Below are 13,136 nucleotides of genomic sequence, written 5' to 3'. Positions count from 1 at the left end.
GTGTCGCAATACTTCCCGCTCCACCGCCCCCACCAGGTCCAGGCTCTCGCTCCCCCGTCTCTGTCCCGGGCTCCTGACCCCGCGGGGAGGGCGGGGGACAGGGAGGATCCTGAAGGACGTGAGAAGGGCCCATGGGGACATCCTGGGCCCAAATTGGCCTCACGTGTTTAATATCAGAGCAGGCTCACGGGAGAACGCTGCCTCCTCCCCCCAAACGCGCCCCGCACACCTCTCCCCTTTTGGGGGTGGGCTATTTTAAGAAGGAAGGCCTGTGGAGGAAGTGCGCCTTGGTCCTGGAAGTCAGCACTGGGACTAGGAGAGAACAGAGGGCCCTGGGTGTCCACCTACCCTGCGGCTGGAAAGGGTACTGGCCCACCCACTGGCGCCTGTGGACTTCGTGGAGCTAACATTCAAGGAGACTCCCCTCTGCCTGGCCCTGAACTTCCTCAGGTCTGGCTCAGGCCCGCCAAGGGCAGGAGGCCAGCTGGGAACCTGGGAGGACAGCCCACGGTGGGGGGGGACAGGGGAGTTGGCCCTGGGCAGGGCAGCTTTCTGCCATACCAGCCTGCCCTGACCAGGCAGCAGCCCCCCTGCCCACCCCAGGGATGGCACAGTGCCCAGAGACTTTGTCATGGACCTGCTGGAGGGAAGAGACACTCACATGGAGCAGGAAAAGGTGCCTGCCCATGTAACCTCCTGTGTGGGCTCTGTTACCAGCTCGGTGGCCTCCTAGCCTAAAAGGTCCCTTCAAAGACCCAAAACTGGCATTGAGCATCTCACTTTGCATCTTAGTTTCCTCATTTGTAAAATGGGATTTTTTAAGGAGTTAATAAGATCCAATTTGATATAGGACACTTAACCCTGTGCCCTACTGCACCCAGATTAAGGGGGGGGGGGATTGACAGGTTCAGGAATCATACCATTAAGGCCCAAGGAGGAGTGTAGAAGAGGAAAGCCATGTAGAAGAGGCTGGTCCTTCCTTAAGTAGCCTAGGCTGAGGCACAGTAGGGAGGGGGTCCCTAGGCAGGGGCAGCAGAAGAGTAAACACTACAGCACCTGACAGCCCCATCCTGCAGTGTTCCCACCCCACCCAGTCAGTCACTCTCCATCCCCACCCCAGTGCCAAACCTCGAAGTGGCCACCCACCTGGCACTTTGGCTTGGTCAGCCTGGGTTCTAAGGACAGTCTGGAAGGCCACGAGTAGAACCAAAATTGTCCTCAGTCCCTTGAATCTCCACCAAGCGTGCCCACTGGTGACCAGGAAGTGCCTTTATTTCTGATCCAAACCTCTGAACAAGGAGGATGTGGTCCAGACCCGGGCCTTGGAGGGAAAAGGCAGGGGCTGAGGTCCTGGTGAGACAGGAAGCTCTGCCAACTGGGTGTCTGGGCAAGACAAGCCCTCTCTGTGCAGTAGCCCATCCACCCTGAGACTGAGGCCCTTTCAGCAGTCAGAGAGCAGAGCCCCTCCATGTCTTTCTCTGTCACTGGGCCAGAGGTGCCTGGTCCATGGAGCTGGCACACTCACTGCCAACATCATCCGCCGCCTTCCCTGATGCTCCTTGTAGACTTCGGGAGGGGGCTGCAAAAATAGAAGGGCCTCCGTGTTGGTGGAGGGCTTCAGCCTGGGTGGATCCCACAGGTCTGAGGCCAGCCTTTGGCAGGCACCTGGGCCAGGGCAAGCCACTTCTTCCCCAGGGGTGAGAAGGAGGGATATGCTAGTTCTAGGGAGGGAGGAAAACTTGCTCTAAGAGCAGGAGCACTCCTCCCCTCCCCTATGTATCAGAGAAAAGGGATGGCAGTGAAGGGTAGTCCAGGGCACACCTGGGACCTTTCCAGGTACCTTAATCCCAGTGGTTACCCAAGAGGCAGTCCCTGATGCTGTCCTGGGCAGAAACTGACAAAGGGTGAGAAGCTTTGAGCAGGGGAGATTATAGGCATGGACGCCTTCTGGGCCTAAGCTATAGGGTGTTGCTGACCACAAGGACTCCTGCCCAGGGGCTAAGGTCTGCAGATAGACAGAGGGCAGGCAGGAGGCCCAGCATCCCTGGCTGGGGCTGAGTTCATTTTCTCACTAGGGGCTAGACCCTAGGGGGTTTCAGGCACAAAACTTCTGAGGACACAGCTCAGTCTTCGTGTCCCCTCCCCAACCCCAGTAGCTTCAGAGCCATCCCCAGAGACCCTCCACTGCCCAGCCTGCTGCCATCCTTTGCCCTGGGCCTGGCCCTGGTGATCCTCCTGCCCCAGGGTCCTCCAGAAGCTCCAGCCTTTGCACAGGGCATCTGCTGCCAGGACAGGAACTGGCCATTGGGCTGACCATGTCCCCAAGTGTGCTCTTGTATTTACCCTGACTCCTCCAGACTCCAGTGGGCAATGTACAGTGTTCCAAAGGTCTTGAATCAATGAGGGAGGGAAGGAAAAGAGAGGGAGGGTTGGTGGGGAGGGGTGAGAATGTGCAGTCATTCACTCACCAAATGCTGACTGTGTACCTCCCAGGTGCCAGACCTGGGGCCACAAGGGTGGGTGAGGGGACCTTAGTTGCAGGTGGGAGAGAGGAGGGTGATAAGGGGGAGACAAGGCTAGGTGGCACCTAGGAACCTGGATGGACACAGGCTGGAGGCAGGTCTGGTGGATGTGAGCACGCTCAAGGGATTCAGCACCTCTTTCAAGAATGGGCTGGAATGAGGCCCTGCTTTGGACCTGGGAGACAGTGGCCATCTTTTCTTCTCAGCACCCCCACAGGTAGCCTCACTCACCAGCAGCAACAACCTGGCTCGGAAGGGCACCCCTCTGGGTGCCCTCTGGGGGCCAGCGCAGCTCCCCACTTTCCACAGCACCTGCCTCACTGGGCTCCACCACGATTGAGGGCAGCCGCGGGCCCAGCCGAGGGCCCTTCTCCCGGGCACTCCCCACTGCCTGCAGAGAAAGTTGACAGGGGTCAGGGCAATACCAGGCCCTGGGCTCCCTGCCCCCTCACTCCTCCCCTGCCCTCTGCCCCATTAGGAGTTCCAGGCAGGCATGAGCATGAATATGCATGCACACACATGGGTATCCCCAAGATGGGTCTGCCCCCCCCACCCCACCACCAGGGAGGGGCGCACTTGGCTGCTGGGGTCACAGCTCTCCCTGAGCCACCATAGAACATACATGACTCATTCTCAGAAGCTTATTTCACAGACAGGAGCCTGAGGCTGGAGAGGCCAGGGTTACTCCAGGAGTGATATGTACCCCCGCTGCTCCTGTACCTGGAGCCTGAACAACCCCTTCCTGGGGTCTTCCCTGCTGGGACATTGGCCTCCTCCTTCCATTCAGAGGAGCTGGGAAGATGTTGCCATGACAACCTGAGCTCTGGCTCTCAGCTCATTGTTCAGTGCCCACACCAGCCCTTTGGGTGCCCTCAGCTTCTCCGCCTCCCATTCAAGACCTTCCAAGGTGGAGGCCACAGTACTACCTCACACACCTCCATCTCTCAGCACCCCAGCGGCCTGGACCTGCCTGTGCTGTCCCACTTCTTGCCCTGGCTTAGGCAGGTTCCCTGTTTCTGGAGCTCCCCATGCCCCATCTTTTCCATCTAAGAGGACAGCTGCTTGGTGCAGGTCCTCTGTCCCACAATGGTACATGTGCCCTAAGGAAGGGCAGGAACACAGCAGGTGGAACTTTGCTAAACAGTCCTTAAACAACTGCAGAATCACCTGGCAGTGGACTTCAATGCACATTGGACCCTCTATTATTTTTCCCACTATGGTATACTTAGCATAATTTGGTCAATTTCATTCCACCAAAAGAGAGGAATGACTTGATTTTTTTTTTTTTAGGACCCTCTCTTAACCAAGTACTTCAGGTGACCCTGAGTTTTGAGAACAGGCATCACCAGGTTGGGCCTTCTGTAGAATGAAAGAGCAGATAGACTTCAAAGGACAGCAGAGAAGGGCCCTCGCCCTGCCTCTTGCACTGTCAGTTCAGGGCTCCTTTCCCATCCTGTCTCCCTCCCCACATGCCATTTTCCTTCCTGCCCCACCCCCAACCAGGGGACTACTCTGCTCAGTGTCCTCACTCTGTTGAAGGGGGCCTGCTGCAGTCTGGCTGGGCACAAAATCATGAGCCACTCAAACAGGAATCATTTTTACTTGGCTATGGCTCTTGGCAGGGGCCCAGACTGGCAGAGTTTGCAAGACAGCTGTGCGGTGGCCCCAGATTCCAGGATGGCCCTGTGCAACTCTGGGCTGCTCTCTGCTGGCTCCAGGGCTCCTGGCCCAGCACTGGAACCCAAAGCACCCAGGCTGCTTCCTCTGTGCAGAGACCTCAGTCAGGTCTTTGCTGCTTCTATGGTCCACTCCCAGAAACAAGTTGAAGGCAGGCCCTTGGTATTGCATCACCCAACAGAGAATAGAGTATGCTCTTAATCTTGGGGAACAGGTTCTGGTGTTCCCAAATCCATAGGGGTGCTAAGTAAGTCAGGATGGCTCACCTTCAATTGCTTTCTGTACCAGACTTCAATAAAAAAAAGCAACGACCTCCCCCACCTGATGGGTAAACTGAGGCCAGCAGTGAAGAGAGGCCTGCCCAAGTCATGAGCCAGTGCTTGAGGCTGACTATCTTCTGTCCCCTCACCCCACACCTCAACCACTTACCTTCCCTTCTGGGCCTCCGGTTCCCTCAACAGGGCTTAGCTCTGACAAGGTGGGCTGGGAGGTGCTCATGCTGCTGCCTTGACAGGCTGCACAAAGAGGGGCAGGAATGAGGTGTCCACTGTGGCTGAAGCTGGATACCCTCTCCTCCCAAAAGCCTTTAGACTGCCCTCCCCCCCCCACCCTACCCTGCCTGGCACAGTGACTCCTATAGGATCTTTATCATGCTTCTCCCTGCTGAGCCCCCACCCAGGGGGGCACTGGACAGCTGCCACACAGTGCCTAAGGCTGCAGAGAGGCACAAGTAGGAAGGAAGAGACTGAACTAGCCTCAAGGCCCAGGAAGGTCCCCTGGAAGAAGGTCTGCTGGCCTGAGGGATGAGTATGAGACAACCAGGTCAGCTGGGAGGAGAGACCTGTGTTCTGAAGCAGAGAACAGCCAGGGGAGGGCACAGAGGACCTGGGGGACCCAAGTGGTTTTCTGAGCCAGGGACCTGGAGTAGCAAAGGCTGGGCTTCGTGTCTTTTAATTATTATTATTATTATTATTATTATTATTTTCGTTTTAGATGGACACAATATCTTTATTTTATTTTTATGTGGTGCTGAGAATTGAACCCAGTGCCTCACAAATGCTAGGTGAACCACTTGAGCCACATTCCCCAGCCCCCCCCCCCCAGTTTCTTCTTACACTTCACATATCCAGTTAGGCCCTTAGCTCCCACCATCAGAGGGGAAATGATATCCTGCCTACACGTGGCCATGCCCACCCAGGTGGGGCATAGGGCAAGTGAGCTCCAAGGACTCTGGAAAGAGGAGACCAACTGCCTCTTCACCTTCAGTGTGGCCAGGTGGGCTCTAGGGGATATGTCCAGGCCAGAGGCAGAAATGGGGGTGGGTTTTGGCAGTTAGAGGCCTGATTCTGGATGGCAGCAGGGGGCCACAGGCAAGGGGCATAAGAGCTGGAAGAAGACTGGACCCAGGGAGAGCAATGACCAGCAGAATAGAATGCCTGTGACATTCTGCTGGCCGAGAATGAGGGGCTGTGGGCACCCAGCAAGGGCAGGGGCTGCTATTCTGGAAAGTGAGGTTTCCTTCACCAAACACGCAGTTCAGGTCAGCTCAGGTCCCACAGATGCCCAGGAAGGAGAGGGGCACACACTGTTGGGGGACATCCCCAAGCAATGAGCAGCCAGTCCATGTCTACTGGAGAGGCTCCCCAGTCCGAGAGCCCATGGCATGCCTCCATGACCCATGGTCCCAGGTCTGGCCCTCCATTGAGCCCCTTCCTGGATCTCATCCCAGGGCCTGGGAATCTCTAATAGAGTCCACAGAAGCCAGGACAGAGCCCAGAGAAGGGCAAGGCAGGGAAACTACTGGCCACAGAGACCAAGGCAAGGAGAAGGAGCTGGAGAAGACCAGAGAGGGCATCAGCTAGGAATGAGAACGGAGAGATGATAGAGCTGTCACACGGAACAAGTCAGAGTGGGCCGGTGCCCAAGGGCTGCTCCTCTCCTGCTAGGGTCCAGTACCAACGTGGGCAGGCGGCACTGCGAGCACCGGTCCTCATCTCCAGGGGCTCCCAGGTGTAGAGGGCCAGGTACCCACCTGCACAACCGCCAGAGGTTCTGCTCTTGCCCAGATCCCAGTGTCCCATCTCCAGGGATGATCCAGAGACCCAAGCCTACCTTTCCACCCTGAGCTCCTGCTCAACCCCCTTCTCCTCTCCCACCCACCCGCGCCGGCCGCCAGGGCTCACTTGGGCGCACGCCCAGAAAAGGTGGGGAGGGGGCGCCCCTGCGCCTCACGCACACTCACCGCCTGCGCTGGGTGCTCGCGCCCGGACCTCCGCTCGCCAGGCGCTGCGCTCGCGGTCCTGGGGCTCTCCTCCTCAAGTCCCGCCCTCCCCCGCACTCTCCGCCCACACGCGCCAGCTCTCCCGGCCTCTGGTTCACACTCCCGCCTTCTGCTGGTGGGGCGTGGCCGCCCCTCAGGGCTCCTTTCCTGCCCCTTCTAACCTTGGCCTCATTCTCCCCAATCCGTTCCCTGAGAACCTGACCCTAGCCACTTGGGTGCAGAATTAGGTGGCGCCAGAAATAGGAATAGGACTCCCTTCCTTTGGAACAACAGAAGAGAGAAGTGAAAAGGGCACTGAAAACCCAAAGTGGGGAGATCAATCCACAGCCCCTCTCACCTTAATTCCGTCTCATTTCCTCCAAAAGGAGCAAAGCAACTATCAATTATCTACTATCATTCACTATCAATAAATAACCCATCATCCTTCCTACCCACTGTCCACCATCTGCCTTCCACCCTCCAACTACCATCCATCCATTCACCATCCACCATTCAGTCATCATCCAGGATCCAATATCCATCCACTATCTACCACCAGCTATCATCCAACAACCAATATCCATTAACCCTCAATCTCTGTCACTACATGCTGTCCAACCAGAATCCATCCACTATGCATTCATCCACACAACACCCACACCCACAATTTGCCAAGTACCAATAAACCAGGAAAATAGTCATCAATCCAACAATATTCATTTACCAAGCTTCATCCACTGTTTATCCAGTCATCACCCACTGTGTAGCAGCTTTCTATCAAATGTTTAACAATTGTCTTTCCATCCACATTTTGTGGGTCCATCTACCATTTATCTGTCAATCATCAATCTACTCTCTAGTTATTATTCATATATCCCGAGTCATCCATTGGCTTTCATCCAATCAGCCACAATTCATCCATCAATAATGCAGTCATCAATCATTTAGCATCTGCCATCTATTAATATTTCTATGAACTATACAATCCACCATCCATCCATCCACCAATGACACACCCTGCACCATCTCTTATTGCCATCCAGCTCATATATACCTATTCAATGTCTGTCACTAGATATCCTCCATCCATCCATTATAAAACTACAATTCATTATTCATTCAAAATCCATCCAAGGGCTAGGGTTGTAGCTCAGTGATAGAGCACTTGCCTAGCATATGTGAGGCACTGGGTTCAATTTTTAGCAACACATATAAATAAATAAAAGTCCATCAACAACAAAAAAATTTAAAAATTGGTGAGTTAAAAAAAAACCTTCCAAGTATCATCTACCATCAATTTTATATGCACCCATCCTAAAAAAAAAAAAAAAAAGTACTGAGTGTCATCTATGTGACAGGCATTGTTGTAGGTGTTGGTTACAGTCAAGAAACAGCAGTGAGCATTCCTTGACCATCATCCATCCACCATATAATCCATTCACCATCCATCCATGTATTGTCCCCCATCTATTATTCACTATCCATTCAGTATTCATCATTGTTGGTCATCCATTCACTAACTATTTGCTATCTATCTGTCCATTAAACCATTCATTTACCATATACCATTCACCACCTTTCATCCATTCAACATCTCTCCACTATCTAACCACCCACCATTCACCTGTCATGCATCCATTTTCTAAGATGTAACCATTTACTATTTTAAAAACCATCTATCCTTTCAGCATCTAATTATCATCTGCCTAGTCAGAGTCTATCCATTCGTTACATATCCATCATCCATCTTCCATTTACACCTCCAAGGACGATGATACACAACCCAGTATCATCTAAGTGGCAATCATTCATTTATTTATTTGGTGCTTTTTTAGTTAGCTTTTCATCACCATGACCAAAACACCTGAGAGGAACAACTTAGTAGGGGAAAAATTTATTTGGGACTCTTGGTTTCAGAGGTCTCAGTTTATAGGTGGCTGTCTATAATGCTCTGGGCTCAAGGTGAGACAGCACACCATTGGGAAAGGACCCAGTGGAGGAAAACTGCTCAGCTCATGGTAGGAAGGGATCCCAGAAAGAACAACTCTTCCAGGGCACACACCAGTGACCCACCTCCTCCAGCCACACGCCACCTGCCTACAGTTACCACCCAATCAGTTCATTCAAACTAGAGTGGAATAATTAGGTTATAGCTTTCACTATCCAATCATTTGACCTCTGAATATTCCTGCATTAACAAGAGTTTTGAGGGGACACTAACCAAACCATAACAGTGCTTCATTTATATGTTGCATGTATTCTCTGTACAGGCACCATACAGCCATCATCCCACCTCCATCTGACATCTATCACTCATGATCCAGCCATCAATTCTACATCCATTAACATTGATCTACCATCCATCCATTCTCTATGGATAAATTCATCACTATTGTCCACTTACCATTATCCACCACCCATTATCCATATATACTTTCATGATTAATCCATCCAGTAAGCATCTACCACCATCTATTATCTGCAATACATCCACAGTCTATAGATTCATTCAGTACTCATCAATCCATTCAGTCAGCACCCATATCACTCCATCCTCCATCTGTCAATCTACAGTTGACCTATTCATCATCACTTAATCAACCACCATTACATAGATGCATTCACCACTTCCATCCATCCACCAACTAGCATCACCATCTGCCATGTTTCCAGTACTTATCCAACCATTATCCACGCATCCATCTACATACACACTCATTCTACCATTATGTCCATTATTCATCTGCTAGTCCACTTGTTCATCTAGTCATTCATCTCCCACCAATCATCCAACCACCTAGTAATTCACCCATCCATCATCCTTCCATGTATTTTTCTATTATCCTTATGTTATATACTCATATTAATTATATATACATAAGCATCTGTCAACTATTTTCACTTCTATCTCTCCACTACACATTTCCATCATTCATCCTTTCCTCACCATTCTTTTGCCCATTAATCTGTAAGTGAAACACTCATTTATTAATAACTATTAATATTAAATATAAATAATAGGGCTGGGGGCTGGGGTTGTGGCTCAGCGATAGAATGCTCGTCTAGCATGGGCAAGGCCCTGGGTTCAATCCCCAGCACCACATAAAAACAAATAAATGAAGACATAAAAAAAAAATAATAGGGCTGGGGTTGTGGCTCAGTAGTAGAGCACTTGCCTGGCATGCATGAGGCACTGGCTTTGATTCTCAGTACCACATATAAATAAATAAAATAAAAGTCCATCAACAACTAAAAAGAATAATTAAAAAAATAATAAATAGTAAACATTTGTTACTCAGTACCAGTGCTGGATTCTGGGGTCACTGAGATGAATAATGCCCAATTCAAATTCATGGCCCGATGTCCAGAAAGAGCGAACAGGTCAGAGAGAATTGCCAGTGTAAAATGTATATTGTGCTGAAATTTCAGTGCCTCTCTCTCCCAGACATGGGGTGAATGAAGTTCTTTTGAATAAGTTTCCAGGGAGGAAGATGGGGAAGGGGCAGGAGAGGCCTGATCAGGTACTGTGACTACAGCTTGGAGACCTGATGAGGCAAGACTGAAAGGCGAGAGCACCTGGAGGAATCAGTCCCCTGTGTGGGACAGCAGGGAGGTCTGGAATACATTTAGGCAGGCAAATGCCCCAGTTAGCTAAGGTCTTAGAAGAGCCCCCCATTCAATGTCTACAGTGTAGATGTGTTGCTGCACTCTGGAGGACAGGAACCAGAAGAAGAGGGGCTTGCCTTAGGGCCATGCAGCAAAGCGAATGTGTCAGACTCCTGGCACCATGGTCACTGTGGCTGCAACTGCACCACCTCCACACCTAGATGACCAGAAAATTCTTTATGCAGACATACTCTCCCTCCCACCACCTCACCCCCAAAAGCACCCACCTCCTTGCCACTTGAGCAGGAATTGCTCTCCCAATTTTTAATTTGGGTGTTAACTGTCACCTAGGGTGTTAGTTGTCATCCCAGGTGTTAGCTGCCAGAGGGCCTCACAGCTCCTGGAGATTGCTCCTATTAGAGCTCTCCAGAAAGGCCCTTAAGTATATGCTGTGATGACTAGGGGGGTAGGACACCTACAAGGACAGGCCTGAAGCCTAGAGCTGAGCTTTCAAGGCCCTTAGGGGCTGTCTTTGCTCTAGCCTCGGATTCTGGGTCTCCCCTCTCCCTCCTGCCTCCACCAGGGGACTTCACAAGAAACAAGCAGAGCTGAAGGCAGGAGCTCTGTGTCCTGTTGCACCTCCACTTTGCTGTGTGTCTAGGGAGTCCCTGCCCCTCTCTGGGCCTCCCTTTTCCTTCCAGTGCAGCAGGGGAAGGTTAAGAACCAATCATCTCTGGTGTCCTCTGGAGGTGCTGAGACTGCCGCTTCCCCAGCACCTCCCAACACACACAAACAGCCTTCCAAAGCTTGGTGGAGAGGATAGCATCAGCATGTCTGGTTCTGGGCCAGGAAGGTTGGCTCTTGTCGTCCTCTGGTGGTCATTCTCGGGTAAAGCACCCCAGACTTCCCGGGGATGGTACTAGGCAGTGACAATACGTTTGCTTATCTTTGCAACCTTCTATACTGGAAGGGTGCGGTGCCATGGGCATCATCTTCCTGCATTTTGTCCTCAGGTGCTGATCTTTGAGGCAGAGCCAGGACTGACCCCTCAGCCTTTGATGGGCTGGTGGGCAGCTGGTCCTAAGTAAACAACCACAAGGGAGAAGGAGAAGGGGGGAAAGCCTGGCACCGGCTGATCTCAGTGAGGTTCCACTGAAGGAAACCTGGACCCCTCCTACTGTCTCCCCACACTACAAAGAAAGGTCCGGGCAAGGATTTTCAGCTGTCGTGCTCCAACACTAAATCCCAGGCTCCTAAATATTCGCTGGCCACACAGAATTTGTGGATGTAAATAACAAGGTTTCAGGGTTTTAAAGATACCTTAATAAAAATCCAGACAGCAGGGAGTGCAGGCGTGCGTGGCACAGTGCCCTGGGTCATTCCCAGGACCTGTGGGACCCTGAGAGCGGCTGGCATCGCCCGCCCCCACTTCAGCCTCCTCTGAAGCCTGCGCTGAGCCCCGGGACAAGTCGGGGGGACAGATGCAGCCTGAGCCACACCTGGGGAGGGGCAATCTGCCCTCCCTGTGAGGGTAGAGCGGGGGCAGGAGGAGGAACCTGGTCTCCAACTGCCTCAGGACTGCGCCCAAGCTGGCAGGTCGAGCGGGGAGCCGCGGGCCGGCGGCCGAGCTCCGGGCCTGCGCGGCGGGTCTCTAGCGCCCCCTTCCGGCCTGGGCGGCTCGCGCCGCGCGCGCTCCGATTCCGAGGGGAGGCGACCCTGCGCGGGCGCGCGGGCCTGGATGGCCTGGCCTGTAGGTCTCTGGCCCTCGGTCTCGCCCCACACCAGAGCGAGCGGGAAGCGGGAAGAGCCGGGGAAAGGGGCCGGGTTGACACTCTTGTCCCAGCCTGCACGCCGCCTCCAGTCCCTACCCCTGGTACCGCAGGGAAACTGAGGCTCAGTGGGTGCTGGCCCGAGAAGCCGAAGCACAGCCGGACGGAGCTGGGGCCCGGTGCCCCGCGCGGCACCGACGCCCTGCCCGCCAGTGCACGGATGAGGAGGTCGAGCCCCAGGACGCTTGAGCGGAGGGCTTGACCCGGCGGGGCGGGGAAGGGAGATCTGGTTCCTGGGCGCCATCCATCCAGGGGACAGAGCCGCCCAGGATTGCAGCCGGGTGACTGGGGTTTGGGTGAGCTCCATTTCCGGCTTGAGGGACAAGTGACTTTGGACTGGTAGCCACGTGGTGAGGACAGTGCGGCAAGAGCCCAAAGGCCAAGTTGGAGCTGGCCACTTCAGAGGTGACCAGGTTGGCCGGCGAAACGGAAGGGAGTTGTCCACTGCTACGCCCGCGGAGGTCACCCTGGACGAGGTCATCATCCCGCCCACCCTCGCCTTGCCTGTCACAGGGGACAGTGCTTGTCTTTGTGTTTCTCGCCGTCCCCACCCCAACCCCCATCAGGCTATGAATAAAGACGGCCTGGATCGTGGTGTCTGTGTGGACGGTGAGGGGTCCGGGTCAGAGCCTTCTGAGGACTCACTGGCAGTGGTAGCTGGCCAGCCTCACACATACTCTAGTCCCACCCACTAAGCAGCAGCTCCTGTTCACAAAAGTGGGGACAGATGCTTCTCCAGGATAATTGGTAACTGAGCAGCAATGTCTATACCACCGTGGGTAACAAACAGTTTAAAGCTAGTGCCCTGTTTGTTTGCCTAGCATGGGGATGTGGGAGCCTAGCTGGCTGACAGCACTTCCTGTAGGACAGGCACCAGGCAGGGCAGGCGCTTTGCCTACAACTGGATCATTTCCTTTATCGTGACCTCTGTGAGAATGACATATTATCCCATTTTACAGAGAAAGAACCAAATCCAGGGGCTAAGGCAGCTGTGCAGTGTCAGAGCTGAGTGAGAGTTGTCACTCTGATTTGGAGTGGGGACCTGCACCAGACTTAAATCACTGGGTTTCTGCCGGGTCTCTGTTGTGACACCAGGGAAACTGGGCTGACTGGGCTGCACGAAATAACCACACAAGAGACACAATACCTTTTTCTTTGGGGTCGCTGTGACGGCTCCTCTGACCTTAAGGGTCCGCAGAAAGAGAGAGAGCACACTCTGACCCCTTTTATTGAGGAGAAGCT

The 13,136-nt window shown here is 53.3% G+C and overlaps 1 protein-coding gene across 6 annotated transcripts; it reads right to left on the bottom strand.

The window, feature by feature from the left end:
* Positions 1-1,266: 1,266 nt before the first annotated feature.
* On the bottom strand, positions 1,267-11,995 carry LBHD2 (LBH domain containing 2). 6 transcript variants are annotated; one of them, XM_081292982.1, is made up of 6 exons: positions 11,934-11,995; positions 10,203-10,282; positions 4,629-4,714; positions 2,754-2,913; positions 2,344-2,390; positions 1,267-1,579 (listed from the first exon to the last, which is right to left on the bottom strand). In XM_081292982.1, exons 3-6 carry the CDS (start codon positions 4,695-4,697, stop codon positions 1,442-1,444), a joined length of 414 nt encoding a protein of 137 aa, XP_081149108.1. In that variant the 5' UTR covers positions 4,698-4,714; positions 10,203-10,282; positions 11,934-11,995; the 3' UTR covers positions 1,267-1,441. The 6 variants fall into 6 exon arrangements, with proteins under 6 accessions (XP_081149108.1, XP_081149107.1, XP_081149112.1 ...); XM_081292981.1 differs by having other exon boundaries at positions 11,386-11,989; XM_081292986.1 differs by lacking the exon at positions 2,344-2,390 and having other exon boundaries at positions 11,386-11,989.
* Between the last annotated feature and the right edge of the window lie 1,141 nt (positions 11,996-13,136).

The sequence above is a fragment of the Spermophilus citellus genome (genome assembly GCF_964194105.1).
Source record: "Spermophilus citellus genome assembly, chromosome: 4".
NCBI lineage: Eukaryota > Metazoa > Chordata > Mammalia > Rodentia > Sciuridae > Spermophilus > Spermophilus citellus.
The sequence above is the reverse complement of the archived record's forward strand: the minus strand, read 5'-3'. Positions and strand labels throughout refer to the sequence as shown.

Bases quoted from the DNA above. Each gene is read 5' to 3' on its own strand.
- LBHD2 (XM_081292982.1), bottom strand. From the start codon at position 4,697: ATGAGCACCTCCCAGCCCACCTTGTCAGAGCTAAGCCCTGTTGAGGGA. The intron at 2,914-4,628 runs GTAAGTGGTTGA...CTTTCTCTGCAG, and splicing joins CCGGAGGCCCAGAAGGGAAG to GCAGTGGGGAGTGCCCGGGA. The intron at 2,391-2,753 runs GTGAGTGAGGCT...CATTGATTCAAG, and splicing joins GAGCCAGGTTGTTGCTGCTG to ACCTTTGGAACACTGTACAT.